Below are 21234 nucleotides of genomic sequence, written 5' to 3' on the forward strand. Positions count from 1 at the left end.
GTTAGAGAATATATTTGAAGAAATAGTGACAGAAAACTTCCCTAATTTGGTGAAGGAAAAAGGCATTCAAGTTCAAGAAGCACAGTGAGCTCCAAGTAAGAAGAACCCAAACAGGTCCACACCAAGACATATAATAATTAAAATGCCAAAAATTAAAGACGAAGAGAGAATCCTAAAAGCAGCAAGAGATAAGCAACTGGTTACCTGCAAAGGAAACCCCATAAGGCTCTCAGCTGACTTCTCACAAGAAACACTACAGGCCAGAAGGGAGTGGCATGAAGTAATCAAGGTCAATGAAAACAAGGATCTGAATCCAAGACTACTCTACCCAGCAAGGCTATCATTCAAAATAGAAGGTCAAATAAAAAGCTTCCCAGACAAAAAAGGCTAAGGGAATACATTAGCACCAAACCAGCACTGCAAGAAATGTTAAAAGGACTGCTGTAATAAGTAGAAGAAATGGGAAAATATAGCCAAACTAAACAAAAATGGCAATAAATAAGTACATATCAATAATCACCTTAAATGTAAATGGATTGAATGCTCCGATAAAAACACACAGAGTAGCTGATTGGATAAGAACGTATGACTCATCTATATGTTGTTTACAAGAGACCTACCTCACAACAAAAGACTCACATAGGTTGAAAGTGAAGGGATGGAAAAAAATCTTCCAAGCAAATGGAAAGGAAAAAAAAAGCTGGGGTAGCAATACTCATATCTGATAAAATAGATTTCAAAATGAAGGCCATAACTAGAGACAAAGAAGGCCACTACATAATATTGAAAAGATCTTTCCAACAGGAAGATATAACCTTGATAAACATATATGCACCCAATATAGAAGCACCAAAATATATTAAAGAAGTCTGTAAGACTTCAAAGGAGAAATCGACAGCAATACAATAGCAGGGGACTTCAACACCCCACTGACATCACTGGATAGATCCTCTAGACAAAAAATTAGCAAGGAAACAGACTCTAAATGAAGCACTAGACCAAATGGATATAATAGATATCTACAGAGAACTACACCCCAAAACTAGAGAATTCACATTCTTCTCAAGTGCACATGGGACATTATCAAAGATAGACCACATGTTAGGACACAAACTAAATCTCTACAAGTTCAAGAATATTGAAATCATATCAAGCATCTTCTCAGATCACAATGGCATGAAACTAGAAATCAAGTGCAACAAAAACATGTAAAGACATTTGAACACTTGGAGGCTAAATAGCATGTTATTAAACAATGGATGGGTTACCGAAGAGATCAAGGAAGAAATGAAAAACTTCCTGGAAACCAATGAAAATGAACACACACCACAAAATGTATGGGGTGCAGCAAAAGCAGTACTGAGAGGGAAGTTCATAGCACTACAGGCCTACCTCAAGAAACAAGAGTCCTGGCCGGTTTGGCTCAACAGTTAGAGCGTCAGCCTGCGGTCTAGAGAGAACTGGGTTCGGTTCCCACTAAGGGCATGTATCTCGGTTGCAGTTTGTCCCTGGCCCTGGTTGGGTTGTGCGGGTGGCAGCCACTGATGTGTCCCTTTCACGTCGATGTTTCGCTCTCTCTCTCTCTCCCTCCCACTCTATCTGAACAAAAAATGGAAAAATGTCCTCGGGTGAGGATAAAAAAATAATAAAAATAAATAGATAAATAAAATGAAATATAAAAAAAAAGAAACAAGAAAAATTTCTAATAGACTATCTAACCTCACAACTTAAAGAACTAGAAAGTAAACAAAAAGAAAACCCCAGAGCAAGTAGAAGGAAGGAAATAGTAAAGATCAGAGCAGAAATAAATGACATAGAGACCAAAAAAAAAAAAAAACAATTCAAAGGATCAATAAAACAAAGAGCTGGTTTTTCGAAAAGATAAACAAGATTGATGGACCCTTAGCTAGACTCACCAAGAAACAAAGAGAAAGAACCCAAATACACAAAATCAGAAATGAAAGAGGAGAAGTAACAAATGACACCACAGAAATACAAAAGATCGTTAACAACTACTATGAACAATTATAGGGCAACAAATTTGACAATCTAAGCAAAATGGATAAATTTCTAGAAACACATAGTCTCCCAAAACTGGACTGGGAAGAGATAGAAAACTTGAACAGACCAATAACAACTAAAGAAATTGAAGAGGTAATCAAGACTCTCCCAGCAAACAAAAGCAAGGCCCGGATGGCTTCACAGGGGAGTTTTACCGAACATTCCAAAAAGAACTAACACCCATTCTCCTCAAACTATTTCAAAAAATTCAAGAAGGAAGACTTCCAAATAGGCCAATACCCCTGATGAACATAGACGCCAAAATCCTGAACAAAATACTAGCAAATCGGATCCAGCAATACTCAAAAAAACTATTCACAATGACCAAGTGAGATTCATCCCAGGGATGCAAGGCTGGTACAATATTCGCAAATCAATAAATTTGATACACCACATAAATAAAATGAAGAATAAAAACCACATGATCATATCAATAGATGCTGAAAAAGCATTCGACAAAATCCAGCATCCATTTCTGATAAAAACGCTCAGCAATGTGGGAATAGAGGGATATCTCAACATAATAAAGGCCATATATGAAAGACCTACAGCCAACATCATACTCAATGGGCAGAAACTAAAAGCATTTCCCTTAAGAACAGGAACAAGACAGGGATGCCCACTTTGGCCACTCTTATTTAACATAGTACTGGAAGTCTTAGCCACAGCAATCACACATGAAGAAAAAATAAAAGGGATCCAAATTGGAAAGGAGGAAATGAAACTGTCATTATTTGCAGATGACATGACATAGAAAACCCTAAAGACTCCATCAAAAATCTACTAGACTTAATAAATGAATTTGGCAAAGTAGCAGGATACAAAATTAACATCAAGAAATTGATGGCATTCTTATACACCAATGATGAACTCATAGAAAAAGAAACTGAAAAAACAATCCCATTTGCCATTGCGGCAAAAAAATTAAGATACCTAGGAATAAACTTAACCAAAGAAGTAAAGGACCTATTTGCTGAAAACTACAGGACATTGAAAAAAGAAATAGAGGAAGATATAAAAAGTGGAAGCATATACCTTGTTTATGAATTGAAAGAATTAACATCATTAAAATGTCCATATTACCCAAAGCAATTTATAGATTCAATGCAATCCCCATCAAAATACCAATGACATATTTCACAGAAGTAGAACAAATACTTCAAAACTTCATATGGAACCAAAAAAGACCCTGAATAGCCACAGCAATCTTGAAAAAGAAGGACAAAGTAGGTGAGATCACAATACCAGATATCAGGTTATACTACAAAGCTACTGTAATCAAAACAGTCTGGTACTGGCACAAGAACAGGCATATAGACCAGTGGAACAGAACAGAGAACCCAGAAATGGACCCAAGACATTATGCTCAATTAATATTTGACAAAGGAGGCAAGAGCATACAATGGAGTAAAGACAGCCTCTTTAATAAATGGTGTTGGGAAAATTGGACAGCTACATGCAAAAAAAAAAAAAAAGAAACTAGACCATCAACTTACACCATACACAAGAATAAACTCAAAATAGATAAAGAACTTAAATGTAACTCATAAATCTATAAAAATCCTAGAAGAAAATGTAGTCAACAAAATTTTGGACATCATACACAGCAGAATTTTTACTGATACATCACCTAAGGCAACAGAAACAAAGGAAAAAATGAACACATGGGACTACATCAAACTAAAAAGCTTCTGCACAGCAAAAGAAACCACCATCAAAATGGAAAGGCAACCCACTGTACAGGAGAGCATCACTGTCAATGATACATCAGTTAAGGGGTTAATTTCCAAAATATATAGAGTGCTCATACAACTCAACAAAAGGAAGACAAAGAACCCAATTAAAAAATGGGCAGAGGAGCTGAATAGACACCTCTCCAAACAGGACATACAAATGGCCAAGAGACATATGAAGAAATTCTCGACATCACTAATGATCAGAGAGATGCAAATTAAAACAATGAGGTATCACCTCACACCTGTCAGAATGGCTGCCATCAACAAATCATCAAACAACAAGTGTTGGCGAGGGTGTGGAGAAAAGGGGACTCTAGTACACTGCTGGTGGGAAAGCAGACTGGTGCAGCCACTAAGGAAAACACTATGGTGTTACCTCAAAAAATTAATACCCTAAGAAGCCTGAAACACCAATCAGAAAGGATATATGCACCCCTATGTTCATAGCAGCACCATTTACAATAGCTAAGATCTGGAAACAGCCCAAGTGTCCATCAGTAGATGAATGGATAAAAAGGCTGTGGTACATACACACAATGGAGTACTATGCAGCTGTAAGAAAGAAAGATCTATTATCCTTTGAGACGACATAAAGGGACCTGGAAAGTATTATCCTATGTGAAACAAGCCAAGCAGAAAAAGACAAATACCACATGATCTCACTTATTTGTGGAATATAATGAACATAACAGTATGAGGAATAGGGTAGACCCAGAGATGTGAAAGTAGGGTACAGACTGACAACCCTCAGAAGAGGGGGTGGTAGGGAGAGGGAAGAGATAAACCACAGAAGTTATATGCATGTACGCATAACCAATGGACATGGACAACAAAGCCGGGGACAGAGTGGGGGGAATGGGGAGGAGGGTGTCAGTGGGGTAAAAAAGGAAAACATGTAATAAAAAAAAATAAGAAAAAAAGAAACATTCTAAGGGTGGATGAATGAATTTGTCAGTCTTCTACCAACACGGGCCAGTCCTTGAGGTATTAAAAATGACTGTCCTTGCTTTACCAATGAAGTCTTTACAGGGTCAGAGGTGTGTCTCCAAAAACAATTCAAACCCCACCAAATATTACCTGGGCCATCTTTTAAAGTGTATGTTTCTGGGTGGTAATCCTTATTGAAAGGAAAAAAAACACATTTAAGCAAATCGAACTCATTTCAGTTGTTAAACACTGATTTCTAGACAAGTCTTAAATTCACCTACTTTGGGCCTTTTATTACAAAACAGCTTTAAAAATAGATGTGGAGTTTTTAGCAAATGTCTTATACTTTATTAGAAATATGTCTTTTAAAAGTGTGAGTGTGTTTGCCACAAACACACTGACACTTTTAAGTTTCTAGAAGTTAAGTGAATGAACTTAAAAATCAAAAGTAAGCTAACACAGAGTTTGGTTTGTTTCCACTTTGTTAAAAGGATGAGGATTTTCCTCTTGCTTTAGACTTATTTTTTAAAGCAATTTGGTAAATTTTATTTTTCTCCATACCCAATCTCTCCAGAATTCGAAAACTCAAGTATTATTTTCATGGCAATATATTTATTTGCATAAATCTAATAAGAGTCTGATTCCTTTATAACAGGACACATGAAACCAGTTTCCAATTGTGGTTTTATTACCCAAGGCTTTGGCTGGAATGTCATGTCTGAGAGAGGCATGCCTGGACTCTGGATGTCACCAGACTTTGGCTGGAGTGTCATGTCTGAGAGAGGCATGCCTGAACTCTGGATGTCACCAGACTTTGGCTGGAGTGTCATGTCTGAGAGAGGCATGCCTGGACTCTGGATGTCACCAGAAAGCCTTACCAGTGGTTCTCAACCTTCCTAATGCCGTGACCCTGTAGTGCAGTTCCTCATGTTGTGGTGACCCCCAACCATAAAATTACTTTTGTTGCTACTTCATAACTGTACTTTTGCTACTATTATGTCTTAGGCGACCCCTGTGAAAGGGTCGTTCGACCCCCAAAGATGGTCACGACCCACAGGTTGAGAACCACTGCCTTAAGGAATGAACATTGACTTTGAAGCCAGTAAGAGCCCCTTGGAGGTATGTTTTGTTTTTGTTTTTTTCTTTCCACTAGACTCTCCTAATTCTTGTTTTAGCTTTTGCACCAATAGTACTAAGATTTGTAACACAGCTTATCTCCACCAGGTTACAAGCCCTAGTGGTGCTGAGGGAATACCACCTCTAGACACCCTCACCACCCCTCGCCTGCCCGGGCCTCCTCATCCCTCTGACAGAGAGCAAGGATCTCTGGGCTCTGAAGGAAAACTTCGCCCTAATTCAGCAGGAAGCAGCTACAGAAGCGATCCAGGGCCCCTTTTGTCTGAAGGAATTCAGAGCCCAAATCCTTGAGGTGGGGGTGATGTGGTGGGCAGTTAGTCAGCCATGGGCGAAGCAAACAAGGACGATGGGCCAGGTGTAGAAGGTCACCAGGGTGGAAACCCTGGGTGCCTAGGAAAGGGCAGTTGTAGGGTGACCTTCCCTCCCCTAGCATATGGCTGTTCATGTGGTTTGGCCCTTCTGACCCTTCCTCCCTGGAGATGACATCTAGGCCTCAGTTGTGTTTCTGCTCCAGCCCAAAGGAGACGAACTCCCCCATGGCTGACCTCAGGACCAGCTGCGCTCCCTAATGACCCTCTGCCATGGTGCTGACCAACCAATCAGTGGAGACCAAGACCCCGAAGGACACAGCCAGAAAGTCTATTGAGCTGAATAGTCTATTGAGCTGTTCCCCAGAGACGTCCCCTAAAATCTCCACCCTTAAAACTTAGGACTAGGACCCAGCTTGCTCTCCCTCCCAGGAGCATGTGCCTTTTCCTCCCCCTCTCCCTTCCCCCTGGCGCCTGACCATGACCTTCCTCACTCCCAAGCTCTAAGGGCCTTTCTTGATCTCTACAACTTGCTTCCTGAGCCCATTTCTTCTACAGATTCTCTCTCCTACCTCTGTGATTTTCCAAATAAATGTTCTCTGCTAGTTTGAGTCTTGGCTCCGAATTCTTTCCTAGCCAGAACTCGAGTACGGAGGTTGCTGAACCCCAGTCCAGTGTAACCCCACTAGTCTAACGCCTGGTACCCTTTCAACCGCCTACAACAGAAGGACCCCTGTGGGGTCAACATGGAATGTGGTGGGTGGGCCTCCTAAATCTGGAGCCCCTGCTCAATGTGGGGTGTCTCCAGGATGGAGCCCGCAATGCAGGCTGGTGTGCTGAGCCCCAAAGAGTGTGTTTTGTACAGGGGGGTGTCACTGAAGCCCAGACCCCATCCGAGTGCCCTGGGAGAAAAGTGAGGCCAACAACAGGGTTTAATTCTGAATCTGCAAAAGCCGGGCCACTCGGGCAGCTGCCGAGCGGGGTCCTGGTCGCCGCGGGGCGGGGCCTACTTGGAGGAGACCGCCTTCTTGGACTTGGTCAGGGTGGAGAGAATCTCCAGTTGCTGCAGGGGAGGCATTTTGACCCCTTTGTACTTCAGCTGATTGTAGTAGTCGGACCTCTCTGAGATGAGTCTCTGGAAAAGGAAGGCCATCCGGGCTGCCAGGCCACACGCCCACAGGGACCCCGTCCTGCCCCCGGAGGGCTGCGCAGCCCTGCTGGGCCGGCCAGTGTGTACAGCGGGAGTGGGGAAGCTCTGCTGTGTAGCGTTTGCCTGTTTCTGAGCTGGAAACACCCTCCCTGGTGGCTGGTCCAGGAAGAGAAGCCCACCGTGGACTCGGGCAGCACCGTCTGCAGCTGGCGGCTCAGAGACCGCCAGGGCCTCGGCCGTCCTGCACAGGGAGCTGTCCCCTCCCCTCCCTCCGCCCCCTCTGGGCCGCTGACCACGGAAAGTTCTTCCTGGCTCCGGGTGGTGCTGGTGGCCCTTCCCATTCATCCCTCTCCTCCCACCCTCCTTCCCTCCCATTTCCTCTTCCTCACCCTTTCTCTTTCTGCCTCCCTCCTCTTATTCCTTCCTCTCCTCTCTCCCTGCTCCCTCTTACTTAGCCCAAACAGTAGCCAGGCCACAGAGACCTCTCCCCAGGCCCCCCTGCGCAGGCGCCCCTGTCCCCTGAGGCCGGTTGCCACCTTGGAGGAGCACCATTCCCTGGGGGCCCATCCGGTTCCCAGAGGAAAGGAACCAGGTCCCAGGGAAATGTGGGAGCGAGGCCACGGCACCTGCTCAGCTGGCAGAGGGGCCGGGGGTGGCAGCGGCTCCAGTGACAAGTGCGCCGTCCAGAGCTTGAGTCAGCTCTTGCCCGGGGAAGGCAGGTGCTCTCCCGTGCAGAGAGGACGCCCTGCCGCTCAGCAAAGGCAAGGGACCAGCTCACAGCTTCTCCGCCACAGGCCAGGCGGATGGTGACGCCATTGCTGGCCCAGCCCTGCCCCTCCGAGCCCTCTGCTTGGGGAAGGTGAGGGACGGGCACGGGCCAAAGCCGTGGAAGGGGGTCCATGCCAGGGCCCTGGCTCAGCAGACGGCGACTGCACTGAGGTGCTAGGCAGCATCCTGAGGAGGCTGAGCTGGGCAGAGCGGGGGCCGGGCTCCTGCTTGAATCACTGCAGGAGCCCTGCGCTCGGCCCTCCCAGGGACCCGGGAGCGTTGGCACCGGCTAGTGGTCACCCCACACTGCGAGCAGCCTGGCCTCCCCAGTTCTAGGGCTGGTCCCTTCTGCCTGAGCAGAGGAGGGACAGTACTGGGTCACAGGACAGTGACTCTGCCAGGACAAGCCGCGCCCTCCCCAGCACCCAGTCCAGGCCCGCCCTCCGCCCCAGGCTGCGGATGAGTGAGGCCCCAGGACAGGAGGCACCTGCAAGCCTTCCAGAATGTCGTTATCAGAGATCTCGGTGGCCAAGGACTTGATCCCTGAGGTGCTGAAGGTGGCTTGGATGATCTTGTTCCTCAGTCTTTCAAGCTGCAGCCAAGGGAAGATCCCATCACTGGCCTCTGCCGGAGGGCGGCAGCGCCCATCCTGGGGGGGGGGGCACCCAGGGGGGACCCACCCGCCACCTGATCCGTTCACAGAAAGTGGGATCCTTGGTGCTTCGCCGCTTTGGAACCAGGGACGGAGGGTGGGGGTGGGGGCGGGGCTGGGGGGGTCAACGTCTGGAAAATAAGACCCGGGCAGCCTAACACCAAGGACTCTCTACCTCACCAACCTTTTTAATGGAAAAAGTAAAAAAAAAAGAAGAAAAAAAAGCATAGGAAGTCAGAACACCCCAACACCACCCTCCCTCCTGAAGAAGCTTCCCGTTCCTGCCGCCAGGGAGACTCCCTGACCGACCCCCGTCCTGTGCCCCAGCTCAGCTCTCCCTTTGGGCATTTCAGGAAGCCCTGGTGGCTCCCTCTGGGACCCCAGGTGGGGCTCTGGGACCCGCTGCTGCACAGGGCCCTGGGGCGGGGCACACCCTGGACTGGGCGCTCTCCAGGGCCACGCGGGCCTGCTGCTCCGCCTGCTGGACCAGCTCCACCTTGTCCTGCGCCTCCTCCTGCAGCTGCTTCCATCTCTGCAGGTGGTCCTGGCCCTGGTCCACCTGGGCCTGCAGCTGGCTGACCTTGGCCTCCGACTCGGCGATGGTGTGTTCCCGCTTCGTGAGTTCACGCTCCAGCTCCCACACTTGCTGGGGGCGGGGCAGGGGGACAGAGGGGTAGGCCCAGGTGTGCCCACCCCACAACCCCCAAAGAGAGCCGCCCGTCTCCGAGTTCCAACTCTGAACCCAGCGAGGACCCGGGGCCCCTGTGCCCGTGCGCTCCTGGGTGTGTCGAATGGGGCGCTGCTTGAAATGACCGGCCGGCTCTCCCAGCCCTCGGTCACCTGTCGGAGGAGGAGGTTGTCCTTCTCGATGAGCCCCATCATCTCGGTTTGCTTCTTTTCTTCCTGGAGGTTGGAGAACTGAAAGGCAGCGGAGGCTGCTCAGGTCTCCAGGGCAGACAGCGGGCGGGGGCCACAGTGGCTCTGTCCCCCCCTGAGCCTCGGGAGGGTGGGAGAGGAGGGTACCCAACACCAGGGCTACAAAGCGGGTCCCAGAACGCGGAGCCCTGAGGCGGCAGCAGGAAGAGCCGAGAACAAGCCCGTTCACACTCCGGGGTCCCTGACCGGCTCAGAAATGGGAGGAGTCGGCTCTTTCAGGGGCTAGGGGCTTCGAGGAGGAGCTTGGAGGGATGTAGTTTCAAAAACATTCCCAGACTAGAGCTGCCAGACGCCCGCCCCTTTCCCACCCGCAGGGGCCTGGGTGTCAGGGCTCCTACAGGGGTGGCTGGTCTGGGCGATGCCAGGCCCCGTTGGGGGTGGAGACCCCAGACTCCAGGGGGGGACATCGGTGCTGAAGGTGGGGACCGCGCACTCCTTCCCCACTGCATTCCAGAGCACTGCCGTGGGGCCTTCCCGCCCCAGGCACGAAATCCCTCCAGTTTCCTAGATTCCGGGGGAATCTGACCCGACCAAGAGGAAAGACCCCAAAATTCTGCCTTTGAGCTCTCGGTTGCAATGCCCACACGGAGCCACCACGCGCTCTGACCCTGGAGCCACGTTCTCGCGTGAGGACAGAAGTCAAAGCGACCGAAACGGTGCGAGAAGGTGGAAACCAGGCCGGTCATGAACACCCTCGCTGGGGAGAGAGACGGTACTGAATGGGGGACAGAAAGTGTGCTTCGAAGAAGGAGCCTCCAGAGGACGGAAGGGCCGCCGTGACCCTCATCACAAATCCAGCCTCAGGAGTGCTGCGGGGAAGTCAGGGGCATGCCTCCATCTTGCAAAGCCATCGTTCAGAAGCGGTGGCCTTATCAAGAGGTTCCCAGGCAGGAAAAAGCTCAAGGAGTTCATCACCACCAAACCAGTGCTATAGGAAATGTTCATGGGCCTTCGAGGAGGAGGAGGAGGAGGAGGAGGAGGAGGAGGGAAGAAGAGGAAGAGGAAGGAGAAGAAGGAGAAGAAAAAAAGAAGAACAAAAATATATGAACAATAAAATGACAATAAACACATATCTATCAACAACTGAATCTACAAACAAGATGAGCAAGCAGAACAGAAACAGACTCATAGATACAGAGAACTTTTTGTTGGTTGCCAGACGGGAGGGGGCTGGGGGGCTGGGTGAACAAGGTGAAGGGATTAAGAAGTACAGATTGGTGGTTAGACTGACCAACCTCAGAGGGAAGAGGGCCAGCGGGAAGAGACAAACCAAAGCACGTATATGCATAACCGATGGACACAGACAATAGTGTGGGGAAGGCAGGAGGGGGGGCCGTAAGGGGGGTCAATGGGATACAAAAAGGGGGGACATCTGTAATACATTCAACAATAATGATAAGTTTAAAATTAAAAATAAAAAAAGAGGGGAGAAGATAAAAAACAATGTGAACAAAAAAACACCAAAACTACAATGTGAACAGAAATTTCCAGAATGAAAGGATGGACACAAGTTTCCACTCGCCCCGAGTGCCTGGGGCAATGAAAGTAGACCCTGGATGAGGCGCAACTTCAGGATTTCAGAACACCTGGGACACAGGCAGGACCGTCCACCTTTCTAGAGAGGAAGTGGCCACCACCAGGAACTAAGGTGTGGGAAAGCACAGAAAGTAAGGTGACCTTGGGCTTCCCACCGGCACCCCCGGAATCTGGGAGCCAGGGAACAGTGCTGTCGCCCTGCCAAGGGGACACTTTCCCCACTGGAATTCTGTGTCCAAGCAAACGGCAATGCACAGAGTAAAGACATGGAGGCATCCTCCAAACCTGACCCCCGCTCATCTTTTCTCAAAGAAACACTGCAGGGTGTGCTCCAGAGAAAATAAGGGCAGATCGAGAAAGAGGAAGATGTTGTGACGCGTGGTTTTTGAATTGTAATAGTGTTTCACAAACGTGTTTCCATGGCGCGCGTGCTACCAATACCCGTCCCCAAGGGGCAAATGCAGTGTCAGCTCAGTGACATTGCGGGAATGGCTTTGGGAGGGGCATGGACGACAGAGGGAAGCATTAGGTAACGCTAAGATGGAGGAAGCTCTAGGCTGGTACGTAAGCCTGCTATCTGATTCCCAATGAACAGAAGAGGTGAAAGTGGTTGCCTTGGGGAAGGGACACATGAGAGGGAGGAGGGCAGGACACTCCTGTTTTGTGTCACAAGACTGTGGCACCTGGTTCTTTAAGCTATGTGAGTGGAAAATTCCTGTAAAGATAAAGATTAAAAATGCTTCACTGCCCTGGCCAGTTTGGCTCAGCGGTTAGAGCGTTGGCCTGCGGTCCGGAGAGACCCGGGTTCGGTTCCCGCTAAGGGCATGTACCTCGGTTGCAGTTTGTCCCCGGCCCTGGTTGGTCGTGCAGGTGGCAGCCACTCGATGTGTCCCTTTCACATCGATGTTTCTCTCTCTCTCTCTCCCTCCCACTCTATCTGTACAAAAAATGGAAAAATGTGAAAAATGTCCTCGGGTGAGGATTAAAAAAAAAAAAATGCTTCACAAGGAGTGGGCTCTGCAGAGTGGCGACCTCTCTAAGCGTGGGTGGGGCCCTCACCCCTGGGATTCAGGGGCCAGGAGGTGCTTGAGAAGTGGCCAGGAGCCGACAGGCCCAGGAGACAGCGTGACTGCTGGGGCCGGAGGGCAGCGAGGGGCCTTGGGGCCTGGTGTGTGGTCCACTCTGCCTCTGTGAGCCATGTGACACTGGGAGAGGCCCTTCTGCTCCCTAAGTTCGGCATCCCCTCCGGAGCTGCTGGGGGGCCCAGTGCGGCCGTGGGGGGCCCGCCGGGGTGAAGGGTGCGGCCACCTTGTCACTCATGGCCTGAATCTGACACTTCCGCTCCCACAGCTCCTTCTGCAGCAGCTCGTTTTCCCTGTGGGCCTTCTGCAGCTGGGACTCCTGGTAGTCCACTTGCCGTTGTAACGATATGCAGGCCCCTGAGTGAGCAGGGAAGGCGCGGGCTGGGGTCACCCCTCAGCTGGAGGGCTCGGACTGCCCCCCGCCGTCCAGCTCCAGCACCACCTCTTCGGCTCCCTCCCGCCCTTCCCCGCCGGGCTCCCAGCTCAGAGGAACGGGGTGGACCCCGGCCTGTCCTGCCTGCACGTCCCCGCTGCCCAGCCTGGGGGCTGGCTCCGCCTCCACGCCCCGTGCCAGCTACCTGTTGCCAGGGAGCACCTGGTCCTGGTGATCTCGAGCTCGAACTGGAACTGTTGGATCACCTGCTCGTACTCCTCCAGCTGCGCCATCAGCTCCTCCTCGAAGGCCTCGTCCAGGAGGCAGGTGTTTCTCCTGCTGGCCTCCTCCTCCGCCAGCGCCTCCTCTTCCGAGTCCAGCTCCAGCCCCACCTCCTCACTGTCCTCCGCCCGCTCGCCCTCGGCCTCCTTCCTGCCCGCAGCCGGATCTGCCCTCTCCGCCTCCACTTCCCGGCCCTCCTCCTCCTCGCCGTGGCCGTCCAGGTCCCTGGCTCTGTCCGTCACGACCAGCCCCTCCTGCATCTGCGACGCAAGGGGACACGGCAGGGCTGTGAGTGCCGGGGCGGCGTGGGGACAGGGGCACGCCGGGTACTTGCCACCTCCCCAGCCCAGACAGCGCAGCCTCGCAGCCTGGGGACCTGCCAGGGACCAGCTCCCCAGGGCAGGGGCGGGAGCTGCGTTTCCAGGTGGGAGCTGCCTGCCCCCTCACTCCTTCCCTGACAGGGTGACCGGAGGGCCCGGGCCTGGCCAGCGCACCTGCCGCCAGCGCTGCAGCTCCTCCTCCTCCCGGCTGAAGGTTTTCAGGATGCTGAGCCTGCCCTGTGTCTTCGGCAGGAACTCAGAGGGCTGCTCCTGCAAGACACCGCCTGGGCCTCAGGGTTTCCCACTTGGATGCACCGCGGGGACCTGCCCTCCTGGGAGGCTGACGGCCGTCTCCACGGCAGCAGGCCAGGCCAGGGACCGGCAGGTGGCGGCCCTGGAGCAGTGGCTTGGCTGCTGTGAGCCCGGTCATTTGGAAGAGTCGAGGGTCCAGCTGTGGACGTGCTCACCTTCCATGCGCATCCCTGCCCTGCTCTCTGACCACTTCCAGCTCGCCCACGGCCTTGGGGGGCTGGGCAGTGCTTCTGGGCCTCCCGCTGCCCACCAGCCGCCCCACAGGCAGCGTCCGGGCAGTTGTCTTTGGAGACATCCGTGGGATTCAGCGATGGCCTGAAACACCCCTCTTTCCCCTCGTGCGCGCCCCCAGCATAAAATTGGGCTGTACCCTCGGGCATGAAAGAAAAAGAGGTCTTAGCAAGACCGAAGGCTGCTCCCTGGGACCTGCAGAGCTGCCCCTGGACCCCACCTGGACCTGCCTGGGTCAGTCCCCTGCCCAGACCTGGCGAGGGGCAGCATCCCCAAGGCTGTCTGACAGGAGGGACACTGATGCTCCAGGTCCCACAGTCAGAACAGGTCAGGCTAGTCCATGTCACTGCTGCCCTCGGGACACGGCCAGGCCAGGTCTGGGGACTCCGCCTGCAGGGCACCTTCCTTCCTGATGACAAAAAAGCGGGTAGGGAAACTCACAGGTAGGGAAACTGAGTCCAGAGAGCGCACGGCTGTCCCAGGGAGAGAGCGAGGGGCGGCAGAGCGCAGGGCGCTGTCCAGCCCCGCCCGAGCTCCCACGAGGACCCAGCAACCGTCCAGGGTGACTCGGGGCGGGGGCGAGGGTGCTGAGGGTCACCAGGAGGACTGGACGCCGTGGAAGCAGAGTGTGTGGCTCACCAGGCCCGCCTGGCCCCCACGCTCGGCTCACCTTCGTGCCCTGGTACATGATCTCCTGGCCTTTGCGTCTGAGGAGGTAGTTCAGCTGCTTCTTCAGGGTCTCCCTCTCCTCCTGCAGCGCCAAGATCTCCTCGTCCTTCTGCTGCACCTGCACCTCCAGCTTGGAGAGGCGCTGGACTTCCTCCCCCAGCAGGGACAGGCAGTGGTCCTGGGCAGAACACAGCGGCAGACCCGTGTGCACACAGCCACACCCTTCTTGTCATCGCTGCTAATCCTTACCCAGGGGTAGTTTTCCCATTGTTTTTATTTTTTTTTATTTTTTAGATAGTGGAAGGGAGGGAGAGAGGGAAGGAAGGGGGGGGGGGAGAGAGAGAGAGAGAGAGAGAGAAACATCGATGTGAGAGAGACACATTGATTGACTGCCTCCAACAAGCACCCCAACTGGGGCCAGGGGTTGAACCTGAAACCCAGGTGCACGCCCCTGACCAACACTGGCCAGGGTAACACACAATCACACTCTTCCTCACGCCCTCCAGCCACCAGCAGGACAGCAGCTGTGGACCCAGGAGGAGCAGACCTCTCCTGGGATCCTGAAATCCCAAGCCCAGGATGTGTGCCTCTTTACTGCAGCCACGCCCTGACTTAGGCAGGTCTGAAATCCTGGTCCTGGGAGATCATTGGCAGCCTCCACTTCAGCTTGGCTCCTGGCCAGCTGCCCACTGTGACTGAGGACTTCTGTGCAACCCCACACCGAACCAGTAACTCCCTCTGAGGGCCAACCGGGGGCCTTCTGCCTCCCGGCCTTCCATTCTCAACACCTTAATGCCCTAGATTCTTCAAAATTGGAGACACAATACAGATGGGGTTCTTTTTGGACACACCAGAAACAGAAAGACATTTTCTCCAGCAGATCTGAACTTAGAGAAACTAAAGAGAATTCTTCAGGCAGAAGGGAGATGGTCCCAGACAGAACTCTGGAAGGAAAGGTAACTAGAAAGTCCTCTAATGTTTGGAAATGACGTGATAGACTTCCATACAACCCATGAGTCAAAGAAGTCACAAAGGAAGCTAGAAAATATTTTAAACTGAACAATAATACATATTTGAACATATTGGGACTGGTGGAGTGCAGCTAAAGCAGTAATTAAGGACAAATGTATAGCCTTAAAATGCATCTATCAGAGAAAACAATGGAAAACAATTATGTAAGTATCTATCTCTAGAATTCAGAAAAAGAACCGCAAATTCAACTTAAAGAACAAAGAAGAAGGGGAATAGTACAGACAAGTACAAGAATGAATGATATAGTGAGGAAGAGAGAGGGGAAGGAGAGGACAGAGTAAATATGGCAACATTTGACCATTTGGATAATCTAAAGGGTACGTGAGAACTATTTGTACTTTAGGTTAGAGGTAAACATAGTCATGCAGAAATCATATGTCTTCACACTGGCCGTGGTGACATAGACATGTGCACATGTCCCAAAGCAGACAGTGATTACTGGTAAGGAGGTGTTCATGTCTGCTGGGGTTGCTGAGTTTGCACAACACACATGTATGGCTGCAGGTGGCTGTCTTGCCTCTGGAGGAGATGGGTTCACCTGTGACAGCTCAGAAGAATGCAGAGAAAAGGGGAGAAAACTGAGGGTACTGTTTGAGCTCCTGGAGGCAGCCACGTCTGCAGCCCGTCCCCTGGCTGTTCACATACATGAGCTGATCATTTTGTTCCTGCAGTTTGAATAGTGAACAGCACTGCAAAGAACATCCTTTATACTATATCTGTGTGACGCTATCTCATTATATCCTCAGGCCATTTCCCCCAAGTGGAATTGCCGGGTCAAAGGGCATCCACACTCTTTATTTATTTTTATTTTTTTTATCCTCACCCAAGGACAGTTTTGCATTTATCTTCAGACAGAGCAAGAGGAGAGAGGGAGGAAGAGAGAGAGAGAAACATCAACGTGAGAAAGACACATCGACTGGCTGCCACCCACATGACCCCAACCGGGGCCGGGGACAAACTGCAACCGAGGTACGTGCCCTTAGTGGGAACCAAACCTGGGTCTCTCTGGACCGCGGGCCGACGCTCTAACTGCGGAGCCAAACCAGCAGGGCTCAACACTTTTTAAATTGTGAAATCTATCACACCAGCAGAGCCCTGGCCGGTGTGGCTCAGTGACAGAGTGCTGGCTTACGCACCAAAGGGTCTTGGGTTCAATTCCTGGTCAAGGGCATATACCTGGGTTGCAGGTTTGATCCCCAGCTGCAGTTGGGTGCATGAGGGAGGCAACCAATCAATGTGTCTCTCTCAGATTGATATTTCTCTCTCTCTCTCTCTCTCATCCCTCCGTCATTTCCTCCCTTCTACTCTCTCTAAAAACCAATGAAAAAAATATCTTTGAGTGCGGATTAAAAAATAAAGCCCTGGCCAGTTTGGCTCAGCGGTTAGAGCGTCGGCCTGCGGTCCGGAGAGACCCGGGTTCGGTTCCCGCTAAGGGCACGTACTTCGGTTGCAGTTTGTCCCCGGCCCTGGTTGGTCGTGCGGGTGGCAGCCACTCGATGTGTCCCTTCACATCGATGTTTCTCTCTCTCTCTCCCTTCCTCTCTCTCCCTCCCGCTCTATCTGTACAAAAAATGGAAAAATATCCTCGGGTGAGGATAAAAAAAAAAAAAAATGAAAAAAATATCTTTGAGTGCGGATTAAAAAATAAAAATAGAGGCAGAATATAGGGACTCGACATGAAATTAGTCCGCATGGACCCTCACTATCAGACCTGGTCAGTCCCCACTGTGGACCCGCTAACTACCCAAGGTTTTGTGTTACTCACGTCAGTCATTGTCACTAAGCTTCAGCGCCTTAAAAAACAGAACAGACGCTGATCCTAAGACCATTAACATCCATAAACTTCGAGCGAGGCAGATGGAGAGAAGGGGAGAGAAGGGTGACTAGCGATGTCCACAGAGAGCCTTCCTCCCGCAGAACCCCCGCAGGGATGGGGAGGACAGCGAGAAATTATTATGCACAGGGTTAGGTTCATACATCTGAAAATGTACACGAAATGAACGCATTTCTAGAAAGACAGCACTTACCCAAACAAAGCAAGAGAAAGAGGGAAATCTGAGTATCTTTAAAGGAATGGAATGTGTTGTTTTGGGAACCGACCCTGTAAGACACCCGCAAACACAGATGACCTCAACGGCGAGTTTCAGAATTGAACAAAGAAGCTCTAGTCTTACGCACACTCTTTCAGAGAACAGAAAAGGACACACCGGAAATGCATCCCAACTTTTTTTGGTTACGAGGTCAAAATAACTGACACCCAAATCAAACACAGGAGTTACTGGGTGGATGACTAGTGGCCACTCACCCTCAGAAGCACAGGTGCAGGGAGAAGACACAGAAACCACCTCGCAGGTCCACCTTGACACATTGTTACAGGTGACTGCTACTGTTTCTTTTTTTTTTTTTAATCTTCACCCAAGGATATTTTTCCACTTATCTTCAGATAGAGTAGGAGTGGAGGGTGGGGGGGACAGAGAGACATCGATGTGAGATAGACACACCGATTGGTTGCTTCCCACTCAACCCTGACCAGGGCCCGGGACTGAACTGCAACCGAGGTACATGCCCTTGACTAAAATTGAACCCGTGACTCTTTGGTCCTCGGGCCAATGCTCTAACCGCTAAGCCATACTGGCCAGGGCACTGCTACTGTTTCTTCTATTTTATTTTTTATCCTTACCCGAGGACATTTTTGCATTTATCTTCAGATACAGGGGGAAGGAAAGAGGGAGGAAGAGAGAGAGAGAAACATCAATGTGAGAGAGACACAGAGTGATTGCCACCCACACGACCCCAAACGGGGTGGGGACAAACTGCAACTGAGGTACGTGCCCTTAGTGGGAACTGAGCCCAGGACTCTCTGGTCTGTGGGCTGATGCTCTAACCGGTGAGCCACACCGGCCAGGGCATTGCTACTGCTTCTAAGAGCACATTCTCCCAAGCGGAATGACTGGGCCGAGGTTGTTCAGCTGGTCAAAGGTCCTGATGCCTGTTGGCCTCTGCGTGCAGGTTGGTGAGACCCGCTGCGGCTCAGAGCGCCACCCTCTGGGCTGGAGGTTTGTAGAGCGTCTGATTCCCAGAGGCCAGAGGAGGGGCCTGGGGCCCTGCGGGCACAGCTGACCAGATTCTAGGACAGAGGCTCAGGGGGGGCAGGGGCTGCCTCTCCAGCAGGACGCAGAGCTGGGGCGTGGGGACCCGGATCCCTGCCCAGGGCCTGCGCTCGGCGGTACCTTTTCATGGATGACCGAGATGTACCAGGGTATCCGCTTCCTCAGGTGGCTTTGCCCCAGGACTGGGCTGCTGGTGCCCGGGCTCCACGGCTGGGGCTCGCTCGTCTTCCGCAAGTAGTGGAACTCGCAGGCGCTCTTACTGAAGGGAAGACAGGGCCCTGTCAAGGGGCAGAGGAGTCAGGGCGGTCCTGGCGTCTTCCATGTTACCGTCCCCCTTTCCAGACCCCGCAGAGACCCTGCCTCCGTGTCTCTGGGTCCCACCTGCTGTCCATCCCCCACACCAGCCCAGTGTGTCTGCTGACGAAGTGGAGGGAGGCACAGGGCCCGGGAGGGTCCCAGAGCCCGGAGTCAGGACGACACGGTCATCCTGGTGCAGCCCGCGCACAGGCGGCCCTGGGCCCTGCAGGGGCCCCTCGCATTCAGGCCCAGGTGTGGATTTCATCGTTGGGGAACCGAAGCGAGGGTATTTGTGGGGACAGTGCGTACTGGTCTCTGGCCTCGAGGAGGGATGCGTCCCAGGGGCCCTGCGCAGGGAGGTGGCCGGGCAGGTGGTCCTGGGAAGGGGCCTCTCCTGGGGGAGCAGCAGCCCAGCAGGTGCAGGCAGAGGCTCTCAGGGCTGGGTGCCGAGGAGAGGACCCAGGCCCTCAGGGGCTGCCCTCACCGTCCGCCTTCGAGCCTTGCCGGCTGGACAGCGCGTCCTCGGCCGTCTTCCAGGCCTCAGAGCCCAGGCACACCTCGGGCAACGCGATGGTGGAAGCCAGACCTGCAGGGGGCAACCGGGCGGCTGACGATGGCGGGCGTCTTCCTCAGACGCCCGGGGCAGCAGTTTTTATGTCATCTCTTTATACACAGGTAGGGTTAAAGGTGACCTTTCTCAGGGCTGAACCCCGAGGAGCCATTCAAACATGGCTGCGTCTCCTCCCCCGTTCCCGCCTGTAAAAATGGCCCCCCTTCCGCCTCACAGAGCCCCCAGCCCTGGGACAGACCATCTCCTCTAAGCCTCAGGAATCGTACCATCGGCAGAGCCCTGGGATCACCTGCAGGCACAGACCCTGCACCCAGGACGGGGGCCCCTCAACCCTTCCCGGAACCTGCCCCCAAGTCATGCTCTCCGAGGCCCGGCCCTACGGAGACAGCTTAGACCTGCAGGGTGGGTGCGGTCCCCGCGGCTGAAGGCTTCACCGTTATCATCACCCTGTGTGTGGGCCACGGGACCAGCCCAGGACCGGCAGCTGGCAGGTCTGGGTGAGGCCTGGCTGGACCGGTGCCCCCCTGCGGCCACTGTGTGCCTTAGCTGTCCTCCCTGAGCCTCAGAACACGTGCGCTTAGCTCCTCGGAGGGCCACCTGGAGCCGGCTGTCCTCCGCCCTCCCGCATTCCACAGGGGTGGCTTCCCAATCAGCTCCCTTCGGCCTTCTGGACCTCTCTCCCGAAGCTTCCAGCATCGTCAACCTTCTCCCTCTCTCCCGCCCCAACCCTACTGCGTCTCTGAGACAGACAGAAGCAAGCGGCCGGGGATGGAGGATCACAGCCTGGGCAGGTGTCCTTCCCTCCCGCCCCCTTCGTTCCACACCAGGGGCGGGCACCGTGCTTTCAGGAGCAGCGGACTGCCGGGCCCTTGGCGGTGGCTCTCACCGTAGCTGGACATGGACGTGGCCCGCGTGCAGAACTGCGGGCAGCCGGGACGCCTGAGGAACATCTTCCGCAGCTCCTCCACTTCCGACACGAAAGTCCTTTCTTTGGGGCTGGCATCCGGCCTGAACTCACTCTGCACGGTGGGGAGAGGACAGTCACGCAGAGAAAAGGCCCCACGTTGCCAGGGCCTTGTCCCCGGAGCCACGCGGGCGGACCCCGCTCTAGAACTGCAGCGGCTGAGCCTAGGTGCCCGTCCACTTAGAACGCCGGGGGCTGGGGGCTCCGGTCTCCCTGGCACGTGGCAGACGCATGATCCCTGAGGGTTCTCCTCCCAGCTTCTCCTCGTCCCCCTTTGCTCCTTTTCAAGACGCCCCTAAGGAAGGCTCAGGCCAATGCAGCATCTTCTCCCCATCATCAAACTTACTGGGGAGCTCCGTGGGCAGCCGCCCGGGCCTCCAGCCCCCTCCCCGTACCTTCCTCCTGTAGTACGAGCAGATGGCCTGTGCCGACTTGCTGAGGGACCGCTGTTTGGGGCGCAGTTTCCCCTCCGGGGTCTGGCAGTTCCGGCTGGCCACGCTCCGCAGGGCCTTCAGGCCATTCTCCATCAACTTGGGAAAGACATTCGGCTTTGGGGGACTTCTGGGCCCCAGAGGCAACATCAGGAGAGGGGGGTGGGGGCCAAGCTTGCCACCTGGAGGGTGACTTAGAGCAAGGCTCTTGTGGGCTTCTGACTCCGGAGCAGGGCATCGGGGGCACAGCCCCCGTGTGGACCCAACGCCCGGCACACATCCTCGGATCCTGGGAGCAGGCTGTGGCATCACAGATGTCTCCATGGAAACAGAGCAGGCCATTCCTCTT

At 52.6% G+C, this 21234-nt stretch overlaps 1 protein-coding gene across 1 annotated transcript in view; it reads right to left on the bottom strand.

Moving 5' to 3' along the window:
* CCDC27 (coiled-coil domain containing 27) overlaps positions 1-20981 on the bottom strand; it is a 29913-nt gene extending 8932 nt beyond the window's left edge. Inside the window, exons 1-13 of the mRNA XM_036256849.1 lie at positions 20850-20981; positions 20377-20509; positions 19404-19505; positions 18743-18900; positions 14482-14658; positions 13443-13538; positions 13128-13208; positions 12872-13061; positions 12520-12650; positions 9580-9657; positions 9173-9385; positions 8575-8679; positions 7180-7304 (exon numbers count right to left, since the gene is read on the bottom strand). Coding sequence (XP_036112742.1) covers positions 7180-7304; positions 8575-8679; positions 9173-9385; positions 9580-9657; positions 12520-12650; positions 12872-13061; positions 13128-13208; positions 13443-13538; positions 14482-14658; positions 18743-18900; positions 19404-19505; positions 20377-20509; positions 20850-20981 — 1721 coding nt within the window. The remainder of the gene's footprint in view (positions 1-7179; positions 7305-8574; positions 8680-9172; positions 9386-9579; positions 9658-12519; positions 12651-12871; positions 13062-13127; positions 13209-13442; positions 13539-14481; positions 14659-18742; positions 18901-19403; positions 19506-20376; positions 20510-20849) is intronic.
* Between the last annotated feature and the right edge of the window lie 253 nt (positions 20982-21234).

The sequence above is a fragment of the Molossus molossus genome, unplaced genomic scaffold, assembly GCF_014108415.1.
Source record: "Molossus molossus isolate mMolMol1 unplaced genomic scaffold, mMolMol1.p scaffold_m16_p_12, whole genome shotgun sequence".
NCBI classification, from domain to species: domain Eukaryota; kingdom Metazoa; phylum Chordata; class Mammalia; order Chiroptera; family Molossidae; genus Molossus; species Molossus molossus.